The sequence below is a fragment of the Prenolepis imparis genome, unplaced genomic scaffold (genome assembly GCF_030444845.1).
Source record: "Prenolepis imparis isolate NDT839.2.m4 unplaced genomic scaffold, iyPreImpa1.0 SCAF_1, whole genome shotgun sequence".
NCBI lineage: Eukaryota > Metazoa > Arthropoda > Insecta > Hymenoptera > Formicidae > Prenolepis > Prenolepis imparis.
In genome coordinates, this window is record NW_028141159.1 from 17,356,285 (window position 1) to 17,384,091 (window position 27,807).

The 27,807-nt window shown below is 36.8% G+C and overlaps 9 protein-coding genes across 22 annotated transcripts; 4 read left to right on the top strand and 5 right to left on the bottom strand.

Annotated features, from left to right (window-relative positions):
• Positions 1-8: 8 nt before the first annotated feature.
• Positions 9-2,807, top strand: LOC145933937 (uncharacterized). Its single transcript, XM_083034010.1, has 4 exons — positions 9-589; positions 863-1,193; positions 1,931-2,136; positions 2,394-2,807. The coding sequence occupies exons 1-4, from the start codon at positions 63-65 to the stop codon at positions 2,626-2,628; spliced, it is 1,299 nt and encodes a 432-aa protein (XP_082890136.1). The 5' UTR covers positions 9-62; the 3' UTR covers positions 2,629-2,807.
• On the bottom strand, positions 1,980-8,138 carry Mor (SWI/SNF- related protein mor). Its single transcript, XM_083033974.1, has 11 exons — positions 7,691-8,138; positions 7,096-7,215; positions 6,894-7,007; positions 6,370-6,734; positions 5,948-6,172; positions 5,566-5,855; positions 5,071-5,377; positions 4,134-4,885; positions 3,704-4,008; positions 3,114-3,582; positions 1,980-2,120 (listed from the first exon to the last, which is right to left on the bottom strand). The coding sequence occupies exons 1-10, from the start codon at positions 7,805-7,807 to the stop codon at positions 3,121-3,123; spliced, it is 3,057 nt and encodes a 1,018-aa protein (XP_082890100.1). The 5' UTR covers positions 7,808-8,138; the 3' UTR covers positions 1,980-2,120; positions 3,114-3,120.
• Positions 8,139-10,505: 2,367 nt separating this feature from the next.
• D1 (D1 chromosomal protein) lies at positions 10,506-13,169 on the top strand. Its single transcript, XM_083034198.1, has 3 exons — positions 10,506-10,775; positions 12,292-12,531; positions 12,694-13,169. Exons 2-3 carry the CDS (start codon positions 12,310-12,312, stop codon positions 12,820-12,822), a joined length of 351 nt encoding a protein of 116 aa, XP_082890324.1. The 5' UTR covers positions 10,506-10,775; positions 12,292-12,309; the 3' UTR covers positions 12,823-13,169.
• LOC145933974 (uncharacterized) lies at positions 11,753-16,188 on the bottom strand. 11 transcript variants are annotated; one of them, XM_083034156.1, is made up of 5 exons: positions 15,791-16,188; positions 15,601-15,709; positions 14,932-15,221; positions 14,442-14,589; positions 11,753-12,237 (listed from the first exon to the last, which is right to left on the bottom strand). In XM_083034156.1, the coding sequence occupies exons 3-5, from the start codon at positions 15,208-15,210 to the stop codon at positions 12,137-12,139; spliced, it is 528 nt and encodes a 175-aa protein (XP_082890282.1). In that variant the 5' UTR covers positions 15,211-15,221; positions 15,601-15,709; positions 15,791-16,188; the 3' UTR covers positions 11,753-12,136. The 11 variants fall into 11 exon arrangements, with proteins under 11 accessions (XP_082890282.1, XP_082890228.1, XP_082890234.1 ...); XM_083034102.1 differs by having other exon boundaries at positions 14,932-15,709; positions 15,791-15,882; positions 15,951-16,187; XM_083034108.1 differs by having other exon boundaries at positions 14,932-15,718; positions 15,791-15,882; positions 15,951-16,187.
• A 153-nt stretch (positions 16,189-16,341) lies between these two features.
• Positions 16,342-18,579, top strand: LOC145933946 (S-adenosylmethionine mitochondrial carrier protein homolog). The gene is made up of 6 exons (XM_083034023.1): positions 16,342-16,862; positions 17,198-17,354; positions 17,443-17,552; positions 17,738-17,978; positions 18,114-18,252; positions 18,338-18,579. The coding sequence occupies exons 1-6, from the start codon at positions 16,794-16,796 to the stop codon at positions 18,447-18,449; spliced, it is 828 nt and encodes a 275-aa protein (XP_082890149.1). The 5' UTR covers positions 16,342-16,793; the 3' UTR covers positions 18,450-18,579.
• A 392-nt stretch (positions 18,580-18,971) lies between these two features.
• On the bottom strand, positions 18,972-20,694 carry LOC145934019 (ras-related protein Rab-24). 2 transcript variants are annotated; one of them, XM_083034181.1, is made up of 5 exons: positions 20,562-20,694; positions 20,396-20,496; positions 19,654-19,742; positions 19,265-19,545; positions 18,972-19,194 (listed from the first exon to the last, which is right to left on the bottom strand). In XM_083034181.1, the coding sequence occupies exons 2-5, from the start codon at positions 20,465-20,467 to the stop codon at positions 19,073-19,075; spliced, it is 564 nt and encodes a 187-aa protein (XP_082890307.1). In that variant the 5' UTR covers positions 20,468-20,496; positions 20,562-20,694; the 3' UTR covers positions 18,972-19,072. The 2 variants fall into 2 exon arrangements, with proteins under 2 accessions (XP_082890307.1, XP_082890297.1); XM_083034171.1 differs by having other exon boundaries at positions 20,396-20,694.
• A 379-nt stretch (positions 20,695-21,073) lies between these two features.
• Positions 21,074-22,389, bottom strand: Pglym78 (phosphoglyceromutase 78). Its single transcript, XM_083034036.1, has 3 exons — positions 22,177-22,389; positions 21,416-21,913; positions 21,074-21,339 (listed from the first exon to the last, which is right to left on the bottom strand). The coding sequence occupies exons 1-3, from the start codon at positions 22,274-22,276 to the stop codon at positions 21,173-21,175; spliced, it is 765 nt and encodes a 254-aa protein (XP_082890162.1). The 5' UTR covers positions 22,277-22,389; the 3' UTR covers positions 21,074-21,172.
• Positions 22,390-23,646: 1,257 nt separating this feature from the next.
• LOC145933930 (uncharacterized) lies at positions 23,647-25,563 on the top strand. The gene is made up of 3 exons (XM_083034001.1): positions 23,647-23,808; positions 23,941-24,211; positions 24,334-25,563. Exons 1-3 carry the CDS (start codon positions 23,648-23,650, stop codon positions 25,300-25,302), a joined length of 1,401 nt encoding a protein of 466 aa, XP_082890127.1. The 5' UTR covers position 23,647; the 3' UTR covers positions 25,303-25,563.
• Slbp (Stem-loop binding protein) lies at positions 24,071-27,224 on the bottom strand. Of its 3 annotated transcripts, XM_083034055.1 has the most exons (4): positions 26,983-27,223; positions 26,314-26,894; positions 26,013-26,160; positions 24,071-24,188 (listed from the first exon to the last, which is right to left on the bottom strand). In XM_083034055.1, exons 2-3 carry the CDS (start codon positions 26,847-26,849, stop codon positions 26,022-26,024), a joined length of 675 nt encoding a protein of 224 aa, XP_082890181.1. In that variant the 5' UTR covers positions 26,850-26,894; positions 26,983-27,223; the 3' UTR covers positions 24,071-24,188; positions 26,013-26,021. The 3 variants fall into 3 exon arrangements, with proteins under 3 accessions (XP_082890181.1, XP_082890191.1, XP_082890175.1); XM_083034065.1 differs by lacking the exon at positions 24,071-24,188 and having other exon boundaries at positions 25,884-26,160; positions 27,158-27,224; XM_083034049.1 differs by lacking the exon at positions 24,071-24,188 and having other exon boundaries at positions 25,884-26,160.
• Positions 27,225-27,807: the final 583 nt, after the last annotated feature.

Genomic DNA, 27,807 nt, shown 5'->3' on the forward strand with positions numbered 1-27,807 from the left:
GAAGGTATCGTCGGGATTGTCGTCGTAGAGATTGAAATTTCCGACAGATCTCTGTCAGAGTGATGGATAGCAGCGGCGACGGTAGCAATAAACTGACGCTCGGCGATGTGCGTGAGTTAATTATCGAAAATGAGCCCGACGTGGAGATTCAAGATTTAGACGAAGAACCAGGATCGGGAAGAGGAGACAATTATACTTCGATGTTATACCGGGTCCGGGCGAAGGGGCGTAAACTGTTGAAAAAAGAAGAATGGATTAATTACGAGTGCGCTATAATTTATAAGATTCTGCCGGAATCTAAGAAACGTCGCGAAGCTTTCAAGAGCGAATTGCTATTCAGAAACGAGGTCGTGTTCTACAAGCACGTGTGGCCCGCGTTGAACAGGCTCCAATCGAACGATAGAAGGGTGTTCAGCGGGGTACCCAAAATATATGCCGCTAGAGCCAATCTTATTGCTATGGAGGATCTGAGAGAGAGAGGCTTTAAAATGGTAGATAGACGGAAGGGGCTGGAGATGGAAAATTTGAGACACGTGTTGAAGGCTCTAGCGGGCTTTCACGCGCTTAGTATAACGCTAAAGGAATCCAGGTAAGTATGATTTATATTGAGATTTTTGGGATTATAAAAAAATTCAATAAAAATAAATAAATAACAAATAATTTTAAATGATTAATCAGGTTTTCGAAGAGATAAAATAAATATATGTTTGAGAAGTCAAGTGTTGCAATTAAAAATATTAATAATACATATAAGTATTAATAAAAAGGAATTACTTTTTTTTTCATTAACAAGCACGAGTTGTTTTGTCTCGTTATCTTTATCCATTAGTTTTAATGCAAAAAGATACATCACTCTTTGAAGGCCGGAGGAGTTCACGAAATTAACAAATCCGGAACATGATCAAAGTATACGAGAAACATTATTTCGACGAGACAATGAAGATTGGTATCGACAATATTATCGCGTTGCCGTGAATAATGCTATCAGAATGGTGTCCGAAGCGCTACCTTTACACATGGATCACAGAAGAGAGGAAATAATGACAAAGCTGCAAGCTTTCCTAAACGAAAACGTGTTTTTTCGCACTATGAGCGAGCTTGTCTCTGCGCAAGGACCTCTGTCCGTATTTTGTCACGGCGATTGCTGGACCAACAATATCCTCTTTCGGGATGAACCAAGCTCAAATACAGAGGTGAATCTTTTATTTTATTACGAAAATGTGAAAAGTGCTGTGTACACACAGCATATTGCACTCTTGACATATCAACGATAAAAGATTGCATTTTCAATGAAAGATAATTCATCGAGAGAGACTTTGTTTCTACAGATTCTATCTTTGTGCGAGATAACGAGACGAAAAAACCATTTTTATTCCATACATTTTTATTATATAAATTTATAAGATTCTTATATATGATTCAAATGCTTTTCTTCATCTATGATCTTATTAAAAAGACTCCAGTTTAGCGAAATTGGTCACACCTAGACCCGTGTAGCCGCGAGTTCAAAGAAAAGATTCTTGCATTATGTACAATTACACACAATTAAGATAAATTCCGACACCGACTTTCAGAAAAGTATAACGTCAAATTACATCATGTCCAAAAGTATGAAAAATTCAAGAGAAAATGTATATAATGTACATTTTATATTCGTTTCAATTTTTAATCATCCTTCCTTCGCTACTTATTTTCAACTACTTAGTTTCTTCATTCACGTTAATTCATAAATATAATGTCAGACATCGATTTCAATTATCTCATAAAAATCAACTACGATATACGTTGCAAGAATATTTATCCCGCGATATAGATCGCAATCTATAAATTATAATCGAAACTCTGACAGAATGTTGGCTGGCACGAGAGTGCGAGGTGCGCCTCACCGCAAAACCTCCTAGACTTAACTTTTAATACTGTGCTTCTGCAGGCCGTTTATCTTGTCGACTTTCAACTGACGCGGGTTGGCTCCCTCGCTCTTGATCTTGCGAACTTGCTATACTGCTGCACAAGTGGTGTTGTTAGGCGGGCTTACATGACACAGCTTCTCCAGCATTATCATTCCCATCTGATGTCCTCCTTGCGTGTCCTCAATCCGGAACAACCACCAAAAGATTCATCTGTCGTATGGGAATTGTAAGTAAAAAGTTACCGAGAATTTTTAATCCTAAAACCAATAACTGTAATCAAACAATTCGCTAGTCTTACAAATTTATAAGTAATTTTACTCGTTTAATCAAAAAGTTCATTTTTCCAAATCATCCTAATTTTCATAAATTAAAAAAAATATATTTATGCTACATAAAAAACTTTCTAATTACCATCTTTAATATAAAACTTGAAATGATATTTTAATAATAAATCTTTCAATATTATCTATTCAACGATTACAGACTGAACGAAGAGATGCGAAGATGCGGACGATTCGGATTGGGATTGGCATTGGATATACTGCCAATTAGTACATGCGCAAGTCACGAAGCACCGAATTTGTACGAGACGAGTAGCGCAGAAATTAGTAGCGAGGAGAAACATGTCACGATAGAAGCACCACCACCCGGAGGAGCCGAGTGTGCGCGACTCATGACTGACTTAGTGTTGGAATTAATAGACAATAATGCTTTGTAGATCAGAACATATCGCATCCCTGATAACAGTGTATATGGAATAATATGTATACATATGTCTTACATTATATTTATCAAATACATCACTCTTATGATGCTTCGTTTAAGAAGAGTTGTACAAAGAACTATATAAGATTCGATGTGCATGTACAAGATGAAGAAAGAATGAAGAGAAATAATTTCTCACCATATGATTTAATATATATATGTGTCCATATAATAGAAATTCTAAAATACGGAAATTATTTATTCTTATCTCGAAACACAACAAAATTTTTCGAAAGAATATGAAATCGTTCTGCGTAGAATAAGATCGTGGAAGCGATCTTTAACTCAGAGACAGATAACTATTATTGACTAAAAATGGAGAAACGAGGAAGAATTGAAAAGTATGCTATAGAAATTAAATAATATACGCGTCGATTCTCCTGTAAAAGTAATTATAGCATTTACAATCGATTAATTATTCAAAAATTCAACACTCACGAAAGAGTTATGTCTGCTGCGGCGGTGTATGTGGCGGCGGCTGTTGTGCCTGAGCCTGCGGACTCGGCGGTTGCTGTTGCTGCTGTTGCGCGCCAGGCGGTTGCCAGGGTGGATGCTGTTGATTCTGCTGTTGCTGCTGCTGCTGCTGTTGCTCCTGAGCCATTCGTTGATGAGCCTGCTGCCGCGCTCTGAACTCGGCCGCCTTCAACTGCTCCAAATGGAACTGCTGCCGCTCGGTGATGAGCTGCTGCCGCTGATACTCAAGACCCTCACGTTCGCGTTCCATCGTAGTTTCCAATTCCTCAAAGTGACGTAATTTGATCTCTAGTTTCTTCATTTGCGTTTCAACCAGCAATGCGACGAGTGATTTTATTTTGCGTTCCTCCACAGCCGCTAAATGTTTAGCTTTAACAGCTGCAGCCGCCAACGCTGCTGCTGCCGCGGATTGAAGCTGAGCATCTCTTACAACCTGTACAAAATTAAGTTTGATGTACCACACTGTCTAATTGTCTAAAAATTTTAACATTTTTTTAAATAAAAAAATGTGAATTAATAAATTGATTTTTTTTCAAATTGTTGTGGCATTTTACCTTATCCTTCTTTTCCTTTGCTTCCGCAGCCTCTGGATCAGTGGTAGATTTTGCATCTTCTTCACCCTCCTTCGATTCGTCTTCCTTCTTCGTGACGTCCACCTGCGATGGTTCAACGTCCATTGCGTCTTTAGGTTTCTCCGGTTCCTCCTTCTTTGCTTCGGGAGTTGGCACCGTCGAGTGAGGCGAACTAGCTGCACCAGTCGTGGGAGTCGCGGCAGATGCCGTTGTGTCGTCAGGTGGTTCGGGCGGTCCTGTGCCGGCGATACCCGATTGTGCCAAGCCCGCCGCTGGATCAAATTTACCTATTTAAAAATATACAAATAATATTTATTATATATATTGCACAAAATTATTATTTACATTTTCTTAAAAAATAAATCACTAGAGCAGATTTAGACATAATACGGTTAGAAAAAAAAAAAATTACCGTCCGAATTAGCGCTTGCTTGAACGTTTCTTAAATGCTGATCCAACAACGCGGCCGGCACTTGGTCCTTTATCGCAGCAAACTCCTCCATGGCAGCCTTCGCCGCGCTAGCTGCTACCCTAGGATCCACTACTGATGCGAGAAAAGCGACCGTGCTCATAACAGGGTTACCAGCTTTCGAAAAAGGTACCGGTTGGTAAGCCAAAGGTCCTAATCCTTCGGGTCCACCTTCCTCCAGATATGGGTCCTCTATAGGTAGACGTAAAAAGTGCAAGATACACTCGTCCTGTGTTCTCGAGCCCACGTGTTCGCATACTTTGTTCCAGTCATCCTTGTGCAATTCCAATCCCTCCAATAGCAGGAGCGTCTCTTGCTCTGTCCAATCGCGCGTAGCGCCAGCCGCTTGCTTATTCTTCAGGACCGCCGGCTTTTTCGAATATTGATCGATCTTTAGACCAAAATTTGCCATCGCGCCCGCCGCAACCTTCTCCTCCGGACCTGATATAACTGCGGGTTTTTTCTCCAAATCGAGCAACATCTTCGCGGCGGATGGCTGTGGCGTTTTCGGCGGATTTGGATTAACTGGCGCCAGACCAGACGGCGTATCTGACAGAACATGGAAGTGCGACGTCGGCGGAGGTCCCATGGGTGTCGGTCTGGATTCCGCGTCTACCTGATAATTGATTAGTCCCCATTGCTCCAAGAATGCGTGCACACGCATAATCGCGCATACATCTCCGGCCAAATTTCGTCTGTGAAAATACATATTATATATGTAAAGAGAGAAACTTTTTTTTCATTTATTTATCGCTATAGAACAGTTATATCAATATATTACAACAATATTGACAGTTATATTAACATTATATTGAAGTAAATTAGATATATGTATATACATTAATATATAGTTAAATATATACATTGATCTATACGTTACCTGCAAGCGGTCGATGTAATATATTCCGTTGGATTTAGTCGATAGGTATCAATCATAAAATTCCTATATGCCAGATAGATTTCCGGAGTTTTGGATTTGTTTTTACCATTAAAAAATTCTGATAGAGCTCTCTTCTCGATAGTGTGAATAGAATTATAATCGAACCAGGCAGAGTAACTAGGAACAACAATGTGATGCGTTTGCTCTGTCACATTATCTTCCGGTTCGTCTTTACCACCTTCACCTCTTTCTTTACTAGTATCTCTCTCCTCTCTGTCTTGGCCACCTTGAGAACTACCTTTATCCCCTATATAATATTGATAAGTTTTAACTCGGAGTTTGTTAACTCATTATCAGAGTTAAATTAATAACGAATAACTTGAAAACATTTTTCAAATTATTGATTTGACGTATTTTCAACATTATGATAGAATAGCGTATTACATTACAACATTAAATTATATAAGCTTAATTATTAAAATTTTTTTTACATACCTTCCATTTGTTCATCAAGGTCGGTCAAATTGCCGGATTTGAGAGGTTGAAGCTCGCTATCTTGCTTTTTACTACCAGTAGATGCCAAAGTGGAATTTCCTGTTGTTGAGTTACTCTGACCCGTAATCGGTGGATTTGTAGGTGTAGCAACCACTTCGACGATGCGGGGTTCGGCAGGTGGATCCTCCATTCCCTGAGTTAGATCTTCCTCTTCCTCGCCGCCACGTGATTTCTTCGGAGCTGTTGCTGATGATGCGGATGCGCTTTGAATACCCGATGGTGCTCTGCTACTGTAAACAGTAATATACAAAGTCAAAAATGAGAAAAATTCTTTTAAAAAACTTTTCTTTTCTTTCCAATTTGCTGTCAAAAGTTTTTGTACCTTTTACGTTTTCCGAGCTTTGGGGGTGGGCTGGGTGATCGTTTTCTCTTCGGTTTCTTTGCGGGTGGTGGATGAGACGGCTGTGCCATCAAATCTTCCACGGATAGTCTGTACTTGTGTACTCTCTTTTGACCATTATCATCCACCTCATAATCTTCCTCGTTCATCCACTCGTTATATTGATCCAAATCTAACGCCCATGTAGCTGATACTTTATATACTGATCTATAGAAAACAATTAACAAAATTTCTCTATTTAATAAATACAAATATATAAATTAAACGATACATAAAAATATATTTTACTAGCAATGCTTCAAACTTAATAATAGGAAAATTGTAATGTTTCATTTTTTTAAATAATTATTTCTCGATCAATTTATATTAAAAGATTATAAATTAAAAGATCAAATGTCTAATACCTTGAATTTGTATTTGTGTAAGTTCCTTCAGGATAGTCCCATGGAAGATCCACTGTCAACCATGAATCATAGCTGTCTGGAAAATAGTACCAATGAATTAAAACCGATCTCTCACGTCTCATACAAGGACGTGCATATTCTTCTTCCATTGGATCCACTGGAGGATAAATAATATGTGTAGCATCTGCTTCATTTTCAACGACGGTTCCTTGATGCTTTCTAACTACTTCCTTAACTTTTGCAGCTGTGTTTTTATCAACATCCGGTCTCACGAAAACACTTGGTACAGTCATACATCTATTCTGTACTAAAACACGTTCCGCTGCTATCAGCATATCTACTATACGGTCCATACGTGATCCCGACTATAATAACAGTTTTTTAATTACTTTATATTCGCAAGTTTTATATATGTGTAAAATTTTCATAAAACAGACAAAAATAAAAAAATTCCAAGAATAATTGTTAGAAAGAGTATAGAAAAAAAAGGAGTTTAGGAAAATAAAAGTATTACAATAAATTACTTTTCCAACAGGAAAATCGAATCGCCTCCATCCTTGCTCCTGTTTGAAACGATAAGCGGTTGATAATATGTGACATACACCACCACCAGATTTGAAATCTAAGAAACATTTCATCTGCAAAAATTAAATTGTCAATTTAAGAGTTTTATATAACGGTATTACTTTTATTATATAAATGATATTGTATATATATTTCACATACTGGAAGCCTAGTCATAGGTGGCTTTGATACATTTTTTCCTAGATTATCCTCCTGGAATTGCAGAAGCTGTACCACCAACGTGGCTAAACTCTTATTGGTGGGTGGATCCGTTTGCACATACTACAGGGAAATCATACAAAATTATTAGAATCAAACATCAATCATTTGCTCGCAAGTCAATACAGGTTAACAAAATGTCGTTTCGTGTTGCTCCGATTCGTCTTTACAATAACAATCTAATTCTCTCGTTAACGTTACGCCAAGTTTTCCATTTATTATTGCATGTATCTATACGAAATGATAAAGATAAGCGATAAATTAACAGTTAATTAATTTCCACGACAGCGTAGAGTCATCGAGACGATTCTCCGCATACGCATATACGCTATTATATATCGGTGCATCGTGAAAACTCTCGCGAGATTCTTTTCGGAAAGTCGTATTTTTTCGAAAGACACGCACCGAAAAATCGGTAAAATCGCGATCGACGCGAGTGTGGAGAAAAAGAAAAATAAGAAAGGGAGAGAGAGAGAGAGAGAAGCGAAGCCGCGACGAGTTTTCGACGCCGGGTCCATGTTCGCACGAACGAACGTACCTTTTTGCTATTCTTGAGAAGCCACTGCTTGACACCGTCGAGCTGGGTAAGAATTTCCGGCGCCTCGAAGAATTTGGCGTTGGGTCCGCCGTCCTTTTTCGGCCCTAGCGACAGCATCTTTCATAGATTTTCGACGACGAAACTCGACGAAACCGTACGGGAAGTAACGCGCTAAGCGCAAACATGACACGCCTCTGAAGTTGGCTGTGCTTGTTTGTCGGGCGCACGTTTACCGGGACGACCGAAAACACGTGTCACTATATAAATGTAAAACGGGACGTATCGTATCGGGATGCACCGCGCGAAATTTTATCGCCCCTCGCGATTTCGCGTTGTCGCTTTACGAAAATGTTGGAAAAACTTTGCAAAATGTTATTTTGACGCGAGGCGAAACGCGATGGTTGGTAAAACGCGTCATCGGAACATGGCTGCCAAACGCGTTCGTAAATGGTCGAGAGCCGAGTTGCTATTGGTCCGTCGTTGGCAACAGGAAGTTGGCGCGGGGAGATTTAATCGACGGTGCTGCCGCGGAATCGCGCCAACTTCCGGGTTCCTACGGGGACATTCTTGGGGAAGGGGAGAGACGCGTTGGCACCAATGTGCGACCGCCATTTGTGCAGCGTGGATGCATAATTCACGTCGAAAGCGTCTGTTGCGCCGCGATCAATCTGTCGTCGCGAGACGGTCTAAATTGGCGCAGCAGCAAACGTCAGTCAACCTTGAAAATAATCGAGTCTATTTTTAATTGTCATCTCGTTTTTTCCTTCGTCTTTATGTCATGTCGAAGACGATAGGAATGCCGGATCGATATCAGACCTTCGTTTACGTCACGTGTCACAAGCGTTTACTGCACTTTTTTTTCTCCAATGGAGAGATGGATATGTACGCCGCGAGGAAGGTGTAAATAGAGGGTGTATAAAGTATCACGCAAATTGTATCAATGTCTAATGACTTCGATATTTGCGCGACGCGTTACACAAAAATTTTTCTCCACGTCAAAAATCTCGTTTTCATTCCACGTGATCTCTTTTTTATATCGGCTTGTAATAATGTACCTTTTTAATAATTTTATCTGAAAGCCCCGTTCCGGTTGTACAGTTTATGATTAATTGAAGAGGCGCCATATAGCTATTTGACCCCTCCGCTTTTGTATTATTATGTATGCATTTCATCTCAACACACATGTGGCTCTAAATACAAATATATATTCGGCTATTTGTAGGTTATTTTGTGATTCTTATCTGCTCTTATGTAGATGTGTTCTTTATATTTTCCTATTTCATGGAAAAAAGTGCAAAAGTGTGAGAGAACCCTAATATACGATCGATATCGAGTGCATTCTGATTTTATAATTACAAAGTATATATGAATTAAAATAACGACAGATGTTCGATGCAAGTGGCATTTTCTATAGCAGGCAGTCGGACAAATCGATAATTATTCATTAAGCTGTATATAATTAACAAATGTAAACAGAAGAAAATAAATTATTCATGAATCAATTATTCTCTAAATAATACCGCGATATATCACAAAATAACCTCGAGTCGTTGAATAACATGTATTATATAGAGGGGGTAATGCCGGAAATTTCGTTACAACTTCCGCCATCGTAAGACTCATCATCCATAAAGCATAACAATAATATATACATACTCTCTCGTATATAAATCCGACGTATCGTATTGATTCACCGCTGAAATTATTTCAACCACATTGACGAAATTCAAGTCGATGTAGTTGAAAATATACATGCAAATCGGAGATCGCGAGGTCAATGTCCTTCAACGCTTACAACCGGCTACTCGACGTGTATATGTATGATTTTTTTCTTTTATATATGATCCCCTATATACACATACACACATGCGCATTGATAAACTACACAGATTATTTTATTAATATATCATCATCTCGCGTTATTTTTTTTTCGCGCTTCTTTTTCTCGAGAGAATATATTAATTTTTCCATAATCATATCAATCGATGATGGCATCGTTACTTCCTCGAATGCGTATGGCAACAAACTGCAATAGTCATCCGCCATTACTCCGGTTCGCGCCAAATCGCCGATCGCGCTCGATTCCGCGCGCCAAATTCCTGGCGCGAAAGTCCTGGGCTCCTTCTCCCCTCTTCCTCCCCCGCCCGACGAGAGAGAGAAGGGACGAGGCGAAAGAGGGGAAGGAGATTCGGCCCGAGAGCGGGCCGCGTCTCTCGCGTTTATCCGGCGTGGCTCTCTCGCGAGGACAAAAGGGCGATTTTTCGATACCCGGGGCCGATACGCGGGCGATCTTTTGGCGGGAACTCGTTGGCGCATTCTGATCCGTCGACTAGTGGGATTGGGAGAGGGAGGGGGGAGAGAGAGAACGCTCGGGACGGCTCGACGAATCGCGTCGCAGTACATCGTCGTCGGTCAGTTGCGCGGCTCCGTGTGTATTCCTCCCGGTGAGTTAACTTCATATGTGCGTGCGTGTGTAAATCATAAGCGTATGTATATCGACGACGACTCGACTTAACGACGAACTTCTGCCGCCCTCCCTCCCCGGCTCTTTCGCGCGCGAGAGAAGGAAAGAGAGAGAGAGACAGAGATTCTCTCCTCTCTCGAGAAACGGAGTAGCAACATCGTTGCCGGCCGGCCCAGAGGCAAGGCGCGCGCGAGAAGAGTGGTGGCTGCGTACGAGTGTGTGTGAGAGAGAGAGAAAGAGAGAGAGAGAGAGAGAAAGAGAGAGCACAGCGGCGCCTACTAATATACGACGATACGGCGGCGAAGCGAGCGAGCGAGAGTGGCGAGAGTCGGGAAGCGTGCCGAGTGCACCATAACGCGAGTAGACGGAGCAAGCGAGTGGCGCAGCGAGAGTGGTGCATTTGTCAAGTCCCGGAGCATCCCGCGCGATACGAGATATACGATACGTACGACGCAACGTGACGTGACCGCGAGACATCGTACATCGTCAACGCCGCCGCCGCCACGCCACGACGCGTGTAACCAACCGGCGACGTAAAGGAGTCGCGATATCACCCTTTGTTCTCCGCGAGGAGTGTGTGTAACCGTATAATTACGCGGCTATTTTCCTCGCGAGTGTGAGGTGAGTGTGACGTGTGACGTCCGTGCGACGCCGTTTATTACACACAGCGAGCGAGCGAGCGAGCGAGCGGAATTTCTCTTTCACGGGATAATCGCGCGGGAGGGGAAATAATTATTTTTGGGCGATAAGCGCGCGCGTTCCGCGACGCGAGAGCACGACGGAAAATTCGGCGGGTCCGCGACCGATTTTTCCGCGGCTCCCGCGGCCTCGTCGCGCGGTTACTTGCAGAGATATCGGCGGATTCGACGCGCGGTTCCTCGCCGAGGCGGGAGAGACGACGCCGCGGAGGCCCCACACGCACACACGACTCGCGACGCCATGTTTCGCGCCTCTCTCATGGCGTCCCCGGCGAGCGCGAGCCGACGCGTACGACCCATCGTGACGCGTTTCTCGGCTTTTGCCGCGCGTGCGGACGATTACGCGGGCGCGAAAAATTCGAGAAAAATTCGGGCAACCCGTTGGGGACGATTTCGTCGCGGGAAACGACCCTTTTCGCGTTGGCGCGAACCCCGCGGTCGTTTCACGGATTCGAGGTGGCCGTTGCAAATTTTGAAAATGGCGGGCGCGGGGAGAGAGACAGCGAGCGAGCCATCGTGACGCCGTCTTCGTGATTGCCTCTCCGACGTTGTTATTTCTCACGTCGTCATCGTCGTTGGCGCGATTCGTACGAGGTAATTTTTTTCCGTTTTTTTTTTTTTTTTTTTACGGGTCGAGTCGCGCGGGACGAATGAAATAATTATTTCGACCGTGAGTGTTAATTATACATGTTTCCATCGCGTCGCCGCGTGCGCCATACCGCGTCACGACGAAAGAGCGTTTTACAACAACGCAAATTATGCGTACGCCCTGTAAACTCGCGGAGACGCGCAATTGATAGTACTGATTTTCGCGGCGAGTTTGCGCATCTCTCTTTCTCTCGTCGCGATCCCCGATACTTCGAAGCGCGCGAGAAGAAAATATCGGAAGATCGATAATAGTCATGTTTGCTCTTTTTTATTTTGTTTTCTGTTTTTCTGAGATTCGAGACTCATTATCTATCGTATTTCAATAACAACGATACACGAGCTTGTTTTCTTGGTTCTCACTTATAAGGTTAATACGTCTTTAAACATACAATTGCATTTATATACATTCTGTACATATATGTATATATACACATATGGTGTGTATTTATATGTACATGATGTATATGTACAGTGTGTATATGTATGTGTGGAATACATTTGCACAATATATTTGCTATTATACTTTTTATTTATTTTTTTTTGCCGATATATAGCACTAGTTTTGCAAGGTGGAGAATAATTTGCGAATAAAGGACATTTTTTTTAGTATCTTAATGGAAAATATGAAATAACTTACTATTTTTTCAAGTTAATGCACAATATACACAGATGTATACACAGATGATACAGAATTCTTCCGCCTTCTTTGTAGTTTATCTTATTGGAGACGATACAATCTGAAAAGAGAGAAAACATTGTGTGAGTTAATCGACATTGTTCTTATTTTACAGTGAAAGGGGATAATAAATATGTCGGACGACAATTCGCCTGTGGTAGAAGAGCAAAAGAAGAAGAGGGGTAGGCCTGCTAAGTCAGAGAAGAATGCAGTTAAGGAGCCCAAAAAGAGGGGTAGGCCCGCCGCAGAAAAAAATAACGCGGTACGCCCGGCAAAATCCGATAATGAGGACGATGCGCCACCTGGACCTGTTAAAAAAGGAAGGGGTCGACCTAAGGGCTCCCACAAGAAGAAGGTAAACACACAGCAAACATTTGAATATTAAAATATTCATAAAATATTTCAAGGAATATAAACGCGCGATTTTTTTGTATGATTATGAAAGATATATAATATTAAGTCTGCATATGTGTACGACAATAAATAAATGTACAAAGAAATTGCGTTAAACTTACAGCAAGGACCACCAAAAGGCTCAACTGCGCCACGCGGTCGCGGCAGACCGAAAAAGACAGAAGAGAAACCTGAGATAACTGGCGAGGATGAGGACGAACAAGAAGAGGAGGAAGAAGAAGAGGAAAATTGAAGAAGCATCTTCGGATGCAATAGAGGAGGATGAAACTAACACAGCTGACCTATCCTTCGAAGATCTTTAAACAAAGTCGATTTAATCAAAGTTAAGTTTTTTCAAACTCAAGCCTCTTTTTAGTCTAACTCGGGAATTTTGGAGCAAATAAAGTGGTGGGCACTGTTTTAATCAATTGGAATTTTCTAAAAATTCTATAAAATATAGTGTACATTGCCACACCCTGACAAATTCAAAGAAAAGCGTTGGATACAAAAGTTGTGTTACTCGAATTTATTAAGTTCTTTTTATATTTACTTGACATTACTACTATTAATAATTAATAAAATCATACTTTTAAGTGCTAAGACTACGTATGTGTAACTTTTTTCAACAGTAAAGGACTGGATTAAAATACAGATCTCAAAACTTTTCTTAATTTACACGAAAAAAGTGAGATTTGATACTTATTAAAAAAAAAAATCTCACAGTATAGATAGTATTGTCACATATTTGCTACCTCCTTTTCTCCTACATATGTGTATTACAATTCATGAAGCCAAAAGAAGAAGAAAAAAAGAACTTCATACTAATCTAATATTATAAGAGATAGAGAAAGGTAAAAAAAAATACTTCTTGTATGTAACATATGCAGGGACTATTCATTTCTAATTAATAACACTAATATTTGTCATATATTAGTGTTCTAATTCTTATTAATACATTTTCTTAATGAGTGTACATTACTGTCGTTTTTGAGGCAAGCATATGTGTGAATGTCAAATTTGTATTAAAGTAAATAAACTCAAAGTACTCTTATTAATTCTGCCTTTATATTTTTCCAAAAATTTTAATATATATATATATAGTTTAGGATAAAACCAATTTTTTTATATTGTTGCAAAATTATATAGCGATAGATACTTTGTATGATGGTATATAATATATAATTAACTTCTAATTATATATGCGATAAACTGTTCTTAAAATTTATTCATGCAAAAAAAATTACTTGAATAATGAGAAAAATCAAAATACCAGAAAATATGAATATGATTAAAATATATTACATATAAATAATAGAGTTATTAAAGAAAAATTGCATATTTATATTTTTTACTATGAAATTAGCTGTATAAAAGTCAATGCATATATAATATTAATTGGTTAATATTTTAAAGCTTGTAAACTTGTATAATATTTAATGTTGACGAAATAGTTCAAAATTGAATAGGATACATGTGCGGAGAGCTCTAAGTGAGAATGGGTTGTGAAAAGTGGTTGAGGAATTAGAATTATTAAACATATTTCTAATATACTATTTTTTTAATAGAACTTCAATTCTTTTAAAGAACTTTTTTGTATAAGAAAAAATATTGCTCTTAAGTTGAAGTTGTAAATTCCATTAACGCTTAAGAACTTTGATTCATGTATAGAATTGTAATAAATAATAGATATTTAGTTTATGATAGTCACAGAGCATAAAAATGATTAAAATGCCATGCAAAAAATGTGCTATTAATGACCACTGAACAGTTCTGCATTCTCTTCGGTATCCATGGATTGGTATCCTTGCTGTAAAATCAATCAATTCTTATTTTCAAAGTACTTGCACGAGTCGCAAGTGTAGACAATCTTACACACTCGTCTCTGATGTGTACTGTAGCATTCGTCCAACAGTTCAGTCTCCCAGTCGTCCTCCTCCTCTTCTCCAGGGTCAAAGTTGTACATAGGCATAAGTCTGTGTCTTAAACGCTCCAACTTGCGCTTCCTCGATATAATTAGCACCTAAAGACAAAATTATAGACAGATTAAATCACAAGCGAATCTTATTTATACCTAACAAAAAAAGCAGGATGTAAAGCTTTGCTAAAGAAAAATGTTTGTCAAAATTATACGGCTATGCTTTGCATTTATATTCGCTTCTCTCTAATAAGATAACAAGAGTTATAAGAAAAGAAATATCAAAACAGATATACATATATGCATATTTATAATAATGTATCTTTCTGAATGATTAGTATTTAGAATGCTGTATGCTGCGTATTCTTCTAGGACTAGTGCTGTGTTAAACGAAAATAGAGCAGGGGAAAAAACGTCACAAGGTAATGACAAAAGTGATATCGCTACCCATACCACAGCTGATAGTATAATAACAGAGACTACCACACCGAGTGGTACGAAAATATATTCTACTCCTTCCGGTGGACCAAATTCATCGAAGGATTCGGTTGTTGATGTGTATATTGCGGTACTTTTTGAAGTATTAAATGGCATCGCTGTGGGTGCGGACAGTGAAGTTACGGCGGTTTTAGACAGATTCCATAATCGTTGGTTACTTTCGTTCTCCTGCGACAATTCTACATACGTCGTCGTGGACGTGCTCTCGTTGTAGATCGTACTCGCCATGCTCGTGGAGACTGTCCCAAGGTCGTTCATCAGTATAGTGTACAAAATAGAATCGGTAACATCGGTCGCATTGAACTCTCGCATATCATTTGTACCATTATTTTCGTGCATCTTATTATAGAAAGCTTTGTTGTTAATTGTGTAAGCTGTTTAACTGTTAGAATTAGTGGCACCGAATAATCTTAGAAAACTCTTTACAGATGTGGCACATATTTACAGTTTACGCCTGCATTAAGACACAAGTGTTAATTAAGATCGGCAAAAATTCTTTTCAGTTTAATGATCATGCATAAAATAAAGAGTTGTTTGCTCCTTTATTGTTTGCTTCGTTATTATTTCCCCGCGAAATTGGTGTTATGTATTATTGTGTATCGAGATAGATCTACGTACGTAATTTAGATTTTGTGCAAGACGTGGGTATCACAAAGTCGACTCTCTTTTTTGTAAGAGCTCTGTCAATAGACACGTGTGCCCTCAATGTAATCCCCGCCACCGTCACCTGCGACAGCTGCACATATCATACACTCGTCGTAGATGCTCTTGTCATTCTTCTTTCAATATATGTAGTTAATTTACGCACGTGTCGAGGAAGTGGTCGCCGACGTCAATCCGCTCCAATCATACCCGATGGACTTATCAATAATTGTTCGCACTGCGATTGCAGACAGATAACTAGGATATCGGCTTTATTATCGTTAAATGGTGAGAGATCACGATGTAAGATTTCACGGCATTCTTACGGATTGTCAGATACCAAATCCCATCTTCGTGTCGCATATTATATTCCTTCCGAATCGATACGGTGATCCCCGAGTTCTACTACCGTCCTGGTCGTCGGTGCATCGTTAAACGAACCGTCCTCGTTGACGCTCCCCCATGTCTCCGTCAACGTCGCGCACATCTCGACATCTCGACGATAGACGATACCTTGCACTTGAGACTTCAGAGCGGTGGCCGCGACTGGCGCATGCGCGAGAATTTCTCCGCGGCTCTCCAGCGCCATCTAACGTTGGCGCGCGACAACTAAATGACGGCTTCCTCGGTCGATGCTCTCTTTAAATACCTTCAATCTTCCTGTTTTTGACATAATTAATATTCATTTACTTATATAATTTACCTAATTTCGAAAGCATAAGATCCCTTCTAATCTCAATAACAGCTGATCGGAAGAGATCTTGGAGAAATAAGTTTGATAATCACTGTTTTTTTTATAGTCGTAGAGGTTAGGTTAGGTTCGATGACAAGGAGCAGACGACGAATTGATTCACATTTTACTTACGTAATACATGTATACGAAACACGTGTTTTTTTCGCAGTCTTGCATCACTCGTTGTATCATGACGATATAAATTTTGAGGGTTACGTACGATCCGAAATATTCAATATTTTATAGTAAATGTTCAATATTTTATAGTAATCGATTGTCATGATTGTACAAAGTTCTTTATGCCGAAAGATTTTGACACGCGACACATAGTCTTTTGATTAGAGAACACCTTTCTCCTTATCAGCTCGATGACGCTTCTTGAAATTTGTCTGTTCGGATCAGACCCCGAAAGTATAGAATATTACGTGGAGCAGAAATGTTTCACGAGCAAGAGGAATCTGTTAGGAATCTCTCCAATAGAGATGTCTTGCTCACATCGTTTATCGTAAGTGTCATTTTGTTTCGTTTACACAATTACTGGTTGTCTATAACTCTTGTACTAATATCTAATTTCGCATTCGCACTAGTTTTAGTTATCGTGAATTTCGCCAATAAATTTTGTACATCTATATTTATGTAAATTGATTTTATAAAGAGAGTTGTATCTTTTTCTTGTGTCACAATTTTATGTGGATCTGTCATTTGTGTTGTTAAAGTTTCTACATTTTAACTCTCTGCTAATTATATTAAAATACATGCTAAACTGAAAAATGGTAAATTGAAATTTTAAAACAAAAGTCAGCCTGATTTAATTAAAAAATAATCGCTATTTGACGTCAGTCAGGTGCTCTTGCAGGGATTGTTTGTGACGTGACGCTTTATCCACTGGACACACTCAAAACACGTTTACAAAGTCAGCATGGATTTTTTCAATCTGGTGGTTTCAAGCAACTATACAAAGGTGTTGGACCTGTGATATTAGGTTCTGCTCCATCAGGTACAACTTAGTCTTAAAATATAAAATTACATATGCTGAAAGAGAAATAGTATTTTATTTGTAATATAAATGAATATTGTTATTGCAGCTGCTATATTTTTTATCACTTATGAGGGAATAAAACAGTATTCAAAACCATATATACCAGATCAGTATCACTTTTTTATGCACATGGCTGCAGCATCATCTTCTGAAGTAGTAAGTGATTGCAATATTAATCGTTGGCTAGTAATATAATTAGATAATACATAATACACAACAATAATACATTTTTGCATTAGTATATAATAACACAAATATGTATCATTATAAATATTTTATAAATTGTATAATTTTAAAAGCATTACACAAGTGTATCGAGAATTATTTAACTTTACATGTAGACTGCCTGTTTGGTTCGGGTACCAGTTGAAGTAATTAAGCAAAGAAAACAAGCGCTCTTGTCAGACACGCATCGACTAAGATTAAGAACATTGTATCGCGGTTATGGAAGTACCGTTCTTCGGGATTTACCGTTTGGCGTGATTCAAATGCCGTTGTGGGAGTATTTCAAGCTTTATTGGACCCAACAAGTACAGAGAGAGTGCACACCCCTGGAAGGTGCCACGTGTGGTGCTGCATCGGGTAATGACTCAAATCACATATGAAAATTTTTTTTTTAATTATGAATAAATTATGAAATTTTATTAATATTTATTTAATATTTAATAAATAATTATGATGAAAGCTGTCGTTATTTATATAAATGTGCTTTTTCAGTTGCTATATCAGCTGCCATAACAACGCCATTAGACGTTGCAAAGACTAGAATTATGTTGTCTTGCACTTCGGCGGAAAAAGAGGAAGTTAAAATATCTACAATGTTGAAAGATGTTTACAGAGATCATGGTACTAAAGGGTAAGTATTGAGTGAAATATATATCTCAATCTAAATTCTTAATATAAATTTGTTTCCTATGTTTTAATAAGGCAACTTTTTTTAGGCTGTTTGCTGGTTTTCTCCCAAGAGTAATCGGCTTTACTATTGGTGGTTTCATATTCTTTGGCGTTTACGAGCAAGCCAGAGAATTTTGTATATCCTACTTTTCAAAATAGTCATTTGATAGATTAATAAATTTTAAAAAGTTAAATTATATCAAAACTTTAACAAATCTTGCGAATACATTCTAGCAAATAAACTTTCTTATTCAACGATATTTGCTGGGATCAATTTTAAAAGATAATTATAAATTAATAAAGTTGGTCAAATAAAAATTTTTATTTAATTATTACTAATACTCTGCCTAATAAGATTAAAGTTTGAACCCTCTAACAAGTGAGAACAGAAATGTGATTATGAGAAATCAAACATATTACTTAAATGACAAAACGTCAGCTTTAAACTAAATGATTAAGAATTATTTAAGAATATTTCTCGATTGTACGTTGTGCAACGCTTTAATTATACAACACTTTTTACATGCACACACATCTTTTTAAAAATTTACTATTTGCTGAAATATTTAATTCAGTTTTATAAGCTCATTATGCTATGCTAACAATTAACAATATTGTGATACAAAATTCGAAGCTATTGAAAATTATTGAGCAAAATAATATCACAGTGATCTTTAACAATTACATTAAAATCTATTTTATTACATAATACATTTTATATATCTCAGATAAATTGTCTGATAAAAAAACCGTACAAGAATAGAATATCAATACTGATCTTGTTAAATCAGTGTACAACAATACCTTTTCTCAGATTCTCTGCTTAGAACAATTGCTTCTTCCACCTGTTGCAAGTTTTCTGGATTGGACACGAAATCCTGTATAATTTCGTCGAACAATTCGTCTGTAAAAAAAAAGTTAATAAAATTTTTTGCAAATAATAAGTGTATTTACAAAGTACGATGCGTCCTTACCTACATTTTCTCCCGTCTTACTCGATGTTATAAAAAGTTTGGTCTGCGTACCCTTTGCATACCTTTCTACAATATTCTGCAGATCTGGATCATCTGATACAAAACCTTCGTCGCACAAGTCTTTTTTAGTAGCACATAGATATACTTTACAATTTTCTTCAATACTTCTGAGTTCTCTCACCCAGTGCTTCGCCCTTTGGAATGTACTCATCTTAGTAATGTCATAACATACTATAGCAGCCTTTGCGCCACGATAATATGTGCGAGTCATTGCATCATATCTAATAATTACAATAATATTAGCAACGTTTAGTATATATTTAAGTATTTGAAACTTTCAAAACAAAAGAATATATATATATATATTTATATAACAAATTTATGCTTACTTTTCACTCCCTGCTGTATCCCATATTCCCATAACAACAGATATTCCATTTATTTGTACTTGCTTCGCTGCAAACACAGTGCCTATTGTCTACGGCATAATTTCAACTGTGTTAATTTGTATATGATGCCCTCCCTTCCATTTAGACGATTCTCAGTGCAAATTTTAATATTACTTTACAATTTTCCTTCCATAATGTCACAGACTAAGAGAAACAATGTGCTTTGTTAGTGTTCACTATTAACTAGGTCTATTCTTTTTAACTGGTTTTTTTTGTCTTGACTACATCAATGACATTAAATGAAAAACATTGATTGCAAAGTTGTGATTTCTTAGAATTATTTACATGTATAAAAGTATTTTATTTGTGTTATAATAGCAAAATATAAATTATTAAATAAATTCAAGGTATATAGCTTAGAAATTTTTACAATACTTTTCTGTAATATACTAATAAATAGCACTGATTGTGAAATATGATTATAATAACTGAAAACGCCCATTAGAATATATGTTATATATATATATATATAAATTTTGTATTAATGTCTCGTCTTTATCTCTTGAAAAATTATATAAATTTTTAATTTAAGCGAGCTAAAAAGAATAGTCCTATTGTCGGGAAGGATTCTAAAACTTCCAAGAACTATCATTCTTATCTTTTCTTTGTTCGAATCGTCTTTTCTATAGATGTGTATATACACAGGCGTAAATGGTAATCGTATTCTAATGAAGGTACTTACGTTTTGATAAGGTCTATTGCCGTTAAACGAATCATGTACATATCGTTCCATAAGACTCGTTTTTCCCACCATTGCGTTACCCAGCAACACGATTTTTAAATCTACACGATTCATGTTTCAATTATCAGCGTGTGTAACATGTATACGAGGTTAGGCACAAACCCACCTATGTCGACGCCCTGGAATGTACTGAAGCATACTGAAGAATCAGTATCAACGTTGTCGGTTGTCGATGACGCCTGTCGTCAAAAGTGACTAACTTCAGATGTAATCCAGGTGTGGACCTAGTTTTTCACACATAACAAATATCCCTCTTATCTAAATTAAATATTTTGTAAAGATATATATTAAATATCTTTGATACACAATGTAATCGTTTATTCACACTAGATAGTATATCATATCAATTAAATAGTGAAAATAAATAATAAATTGAAAAAATATTGTTATTTTTTAATATGTATCTCTTGTCTGATATTTATATATATGTAATATAATAGATGGATCTACACATTCGATCACAACAAAATCTCACAAGTTTTATACATATTTTGATATATTTTTTGTTTTCCCATACAATAGGAAATTGCTTTTTCAAGAATGCATCTATCATTCTTTTTCCAGCTGCATTCTGTCGCGAAACTAATGGTTAATTAATATAAATACTTTTTTAACATATACATTAATAAATAAATATACTTTTTTAACAGACATGTAACAGGTGTGTTCTTCACAGGTGTGTTCTTGATATATATAGACTTGTTTTTTTAAAATAATTTATTTAGCCTTTCCTTGCGCGGCGACCGCAGCCATCGCTGCCTTGACTGTCTCTTCGTCACCCAAGAATTTCATAGAAACGACAGGCTTGAAGTTCTCATCCAATTCGTATACGAACGGAATACCGGTCGGTAGATTCAATCCCATGATTTGATCATTGGTCAATTCTAAAAATGAGAGATCACACTCAGATTAATATACAAATTACATTGATACAAATCAATTATATAAACAATTTCTTACGATCAAGATGTTTTACTATGCCGCGTAAGCTATTTCCATGGGCAGCTATTATGATTTTCTTGCCCTCCTTCAATTGGGGAATAATTGTGTCGTTCCAATAAGGTAACGTTCTCTCGATTGTTAACTTGAGGGATTCGAACTTGGGGAATTCCTCGGGTTTAGGACCATCGGCGTAACGCGGATCCTTCACTATTGTGTCGTAATACTTGTGATCCGGTTCCATTGGTGGTGGTGGCACATCGAATGATCTCCGCCAGATCTGCACTTGCTCCTCACCATACTTGGCGGCTGTCTCTGCTTTGTTCATGCCGGTAAGACCACCGTAGTGTCGCTCATTCAACCGCCACGTCTTCTGAACAGATAAATCCTCCTGATTGATCTCCTTCAGGATCGCCTTGAGAGTCTCCTGTGCTCTTGTGAGCACTGATGTATGAGCCACATCAAATGTGTAATCCGCATCTTTGAGAGCTTTTCCCGCAGACACAGCTTCGCTTTTACCTGCAAAAAGTTTCAAATGTAAAGAACAATCCTTTTCATGTGTGTATTTATGTATCTGTGTTTGTGTGTATAAGGTTTTTTTTTTATGATGTTACTATATAATTCTAATGGAGTTTTTTTACAATTACATAAAATATAAAAAATTTTAGGAGATATACGATCACATTGTCATTAATTTTAATTAATTCAAAATCGGATCATCATAAAATCGCGCGACCTTTTACCCTTGAAAACGACGGATCAACCGGACGAAGATTACGCACCTTTGTCTGACAGATTGGCGTCATACCATCCACAAAAGAGATTTAATTTATTCCACTCGCTCTCACCGTGGCGAACCATAACAATTCTGTATTTCGACATGTTTTCTGTGAAAAAGCGATCAAGAATAGGAAGACAATTCTCTGAAAGCGAAGCGCGAACAAGTCGATACTTGTGCTCAGCTGTCTCCCCCTACTCCTGCCTTTCGAGAGAAGTTTGTTCCTTTTGTCCGATCGACAATCGATATCCAATCCGACAATCGTTTTCTAAAGATTTCCATTGGCACGAAATATCACTAACCAAATTCACTAGAAAGCAAACTTTCCTATTGGATCACTCTAACCAGTGTTTCTATTAATTTATACGGGATATTTATTACGTTCATCAGATGTAAACGTTATTTTATGTTACACTACTGTCAACAATTTGAAAAACCGTGTGTTGAACATTTCTTTTCTCAAAAACTCCTTTTCACAAAACATTCGGAACGCTAAACACAATACAGAATAAAGAAAACTAATCTCAAGTTTAATAAACTTGGCCCTGATTGGTGAAATTTCCATCTAATCTCAATCCAAATCCGTAGTCTGATACGACCATTAGGGGGTGAGAGAGAGAGGAGAGAGCGCGTGTCGATGTGTGCGACGCGTTCGACTTTTGACTTATGACCTTGCGGCGCGCGGCGCGGCGTCGGAATTCGGCGGCGCGGAGTGGGGAGTGAGGAGTGGGGTGGTGTGGTGGGGGCTGGGTGGGAGTGGGGATGCGCGCACCGGTGCGCCGCGCACGTGTCACGTGTGAGCGCGCGCACCCCCCCACTCCACTCCCATCTCCCACCACGCCTCTGCGACTGCGACGGCGACAGTGAGCGACACGCGACATCGCAATTCGGTCAATTCGCAATCTGAGTTTGGCAGATTCGGCATAATAAGTTTATAAATAGATAACCTATAATTCAGAATTTTATATCTATAATAATAAATTAAATAACGCAGCGTTAAATAAGTAACGTATATTTCAAAGACATTGTACTTATATAATATTCGTTGTAATAAAAATTTATTGCATTCCAGTAAGAATCTTCAATTGCATGCATCATAAAATTTTGTTATAACCTGTACTGTTTGACATTTGTGCATTTGTGTTTAGCGTTCCGAGTGTTTTGTGAAAAGGAGTTTTTGAGAAAAGAAATGTTCAGCACACGGTTTTTCAAATTGTTGACAGTGTAACATAAAATAATGTCTACATCTGGTGAACGTAATATATATCCAGTTTAAATTAATAGAAATAAATACTGGATATTATTTGGACTTCTATTGTCAAGCGACACGTGTGATGCAACAATAAAGATTCCGTGGAAAAGAATGCTGATAATCGCAGGCAGAATCGCAAGATTGCAAAATATAGTCACTTCGTTCATAAAAAGGTGACCATCGATTGTATATTTTGTTGGATCATTCGAGACATATCGGAATTATGGAGATAATGAACGCTAAAGATACTAGCGAACCACTCGCTTCTCCTTCCACAAAATGTCGCAAGAATTCTATACTGGCTTCGTGCAATTGGCAGATTACTAATAATAAGCAATTCATTGATGGTATCACCACTGCACCGTTACGGCATGCACCTGCAAAGTAAGCGAATAAATTAGAACAAATTTGTGCACTTTTCATCACATATAATAGATTTTTAGAATAACAAGTAATATTGAAATAATATATATATATATATATATATATATATATGTATATAAACTTTGCACGCAGAATAAACTGTGAAGATGTAGCTTTTCTGGATACCTGTATTGCTCTGCAATCATCAAACTTTGAACCATGTACATTGGACATCAAGGTAACAAGCTGTCAGAAAATAGCACGCATTGCTATTGTTTCCGAAGGCCATGTTCTAGAAGTCTTCAAACAATATGGAGAATATGAAACAACGATATTTGCCGAGTTTATAGATGAGTATGAAGAAAATACTGTTTATCTTGGAGAAACGATGATACAACCTCCTACAACAGAAGCTAGTATTAAGGTAAGATTGTATATATATATATATATATATATATATATATATATATATGTGTATACTTATATATGCATATAATATTTTTATAATTTATACAAAGATATTTTATTTCAATAATTTTGTTACAGTTTATCAGAACAAAAAATAAAAGCTCTACCATGTGGGTATATGGTATAAGACTGTTTTTGGTGGACTCTATAAAAGAGGCAAAACCCAGTGCCTTTAATTCTGACATTATTCAGACCTTTTTCGGTAATCGCAACAGCAAAATGAGTCAGGGAACTGAAATGGCAATGAAACTACTTGGATATTATGATAAACAAGTAATTGTGAATAAGGAGCAGTTTTGTCAGAAAAATTTGGAAAACCTTGCTTCAAACTCTGAGTATTCCGAATGTAAAAATGGGATTGGAAGAAGAGATAATGAAAAAGAATGTTCAAACTGTGAGGATAATTATGAAAAGTCAAATTCTGTTGAATGTAAAAGCAAAATTGAAAGGAAAGACAATGAAAATAAATATTCAAATTGTGGAGAAGATAATAAAATATTGGATGTAGATGTCAGATTTTGTACCAATAGTGAAATGGAGTCTATAGAGGCAAAACCGAGTGCCTTCAGTTATAAAGACTTTATTCAGACTTTTCTCAGTAATGGCAATATGAGTCAAGAGACTGAAATGATGATGAGAATGCTTGGACATTATAATAATAAACAGAAAGTTAATATGAATAATGAGTTTTATCAAGAAAATTTGAAAACTTTTGCTTCGAACTCAGAGTATCTTGAATATAAAAGTAAGAATGGAAGAGAAAATAGTGAAAAAGAATGTTCAAATCATGAGGATGAGCATGAAAAGTTAAATTCTTTCGAAAGTAAAAACAGGAATGTAAAACAAGCCAATAAAAAAGATTCAAGCGGTGAAGATCTCTGTGGTGAAGATAGTAAACAATCTGATATAGATATCAAAACTTATATCGATAATAAATTCTATGATATGGAGAATAAACTAATGGAAAGGCTAAACCAGATAGAGGTTAGTACTAATCAGAAATTGGATGTTATTTTGGTAAGACTTGAAGCATTGAAATTAAAATAAATGTTTTTTGTTAGGATTAATTTTTGATATTTAATAAAACAGGACACACACACACACACATACACACATACATGCACAAGTAGAATCATAATAGAAGAGTAATATATCTAATAATTACTTAATAGGATTTATGTAAAAACAAAATAAGCAATATATTTTCATTATGTATGTTCTTTATCCGATTAAAAAAGATCTAAGCTATTTTAACAAAATATAAAGTTTGTTTTTTATGAATTTTTTTATTAGATAAGTTTATATATTGTGTATTATATCGTCTCCATATTTTGTATCAAAACCATATATAAAACATTTGCACAATTTCAAGTTGACAAATATTTTTAATTTGTATGAATTCAGTTTGTTTTAAGCTGTTTATATGGCAATGAAAATTTGTAAACATTGCTCCAAAAGACATTAATATACATATATTATTGACGTACAAAGTTTATATTCATTAATAATATATAAATAAATTTTCTAAAATGTGATGAAACAAACCTATGTAAATGGAAACCTAAAAATATTATTTCATTTAATTTTTACATTATTTAATCATATGATTATTTATATTAACACAAAAAATATATGTAAGTTTTTTTACACTCTAGAAGCGATGTGCTGAATTAACAGCATAGGAAAATTCAAAATAATATAATTGCAATATAAATTAAATATAAAAGAAACGATTGGCAGTATTTTAATGGAATCACTTTAGTGTTTCAATCAGCCTTTTCATTTTCTTGAGGATCCCAAGAGTGAAGTTGTTTTCGCCACAACTTTACCATACCATCCCATCCTCTCCTGCTATATTTTATATATTTTGGTGGTGTCCTTGGATGTTCTCGTGTACGATTCTCTCTAGAACAAAAATAAACAAAAATCGTGACATTTTGAATCGACATATATACAATAATAAGTTACAGAATCCATTTCTTCCCGCTTTAATTTTATATGAATCTAACTTGTCCTACGTTATCTATAGGAATAGAGAAATTGTATTGTAACACTTACTTAGGAACTAGCTGAATGTATCTGTCATATCCGATAGTGTTTTTGCCATAATCTATCTCCTTTTGTCTGCGGGTTAATACAATCGGATCTGTCTCGAATTCCACGTGTTTTTTCCCACTCTCTGAAGAATTGGTGGTCGTGCTCGAGTCAGTGGAGTAACGTCTGGTACGAGATACCTTAACGTCCTCATTATCCATACTGTCTTGCCTCGCTCTCTTGCGCAGCGTATGTGAATTCTCCGGCTTATTCTTTACATTAGCCTTGTACTCTATATACCTAATGTTGTCTTTACTTTTTTTATGCTCCATTCGAGTATCGTCACTTTGTGCACTTGAGTCTTCATAGTTTTGCGCCTTCTCGTAAATTTCCGGTTTTATTACATCTTCATACCAAGCAGTCGTGCCCAAGTCATCTTTTTTCGTACCGTTCTGTTTCGATTCGACAATTTCCTTATTATTCATACATATCACTGCGTCGAACAGTTCGTCTTCCTCAACTTTTATTTCCACTGACGATTCGCGCGAAGATGGATCCATTTTAGTGGATAATAACTTACAGTTTCACACTTGGATGGGGACTATCTAAAAAGATAAAAATAACATTTCTGAACACACGTCATTCTCGAATTTAATCACTTCGAATGTGATAACATATTCACTGTGCACGTACAATTTTCGTAAAATATAACCTATCGAGTGCAGCCACTTTGCTTCGCTCCAAAATTATGCGGGATATGAAAGGCCTATTTACAGTTCGCATTGGCTGCCTCTATCGCTGCTTTGTCAAACAGTTAAAGAACGGGAAGAAAGAGAAATCCTCTCGTTTTCGAACGAAATAAAATTACCTTGTCAATCTTGGAACGTTTTCAATTCTCGTTCTACGCTTCGCCCTGCGCGCCTTTTTCACTACGTTATAATTAATTCGCGATTTATCATCTCGATATCTCGAAGATCGCCGTGTCATCTTTTCGATATATTTCGAATCGCTTCGAATATTATACATTATTAATTATTAATTAATTACATTTCTTATCTATAGATCGAGAATTTATTTCTCAGGCTGATAAGCTTGAAACCATAATTTCGCACTTATTAAAACGAGATAAATATATATTTGTTGAGGGAGACAAATCCAGTGTTTGCTGTTATCTAAATAAAATTATATATAGATGATCATCTAGATGAAATTTTGGCGTTATCTTATCTTTATATAGATAATAAAAAAATGTATTATCTATATCTGCATCTTAGATAAAAAAAAGTGTTATCTTTACTAAATTATCTAACATAATATTCAGATAATTTGGTTTAGAGTTTCATAGCACATGAAAATATTTTAAGTAATAGAACTTGAGCAGTAAACGATAAAAACTTATAAATAAAACTATAAATATATAATTTTATATATCTATAATTTTCATTTTTTTATTTTACATTACATTTTTTAACTGTTTACATAAGCGATTTTAAAAATAATATTATCTGGAAGTTATCT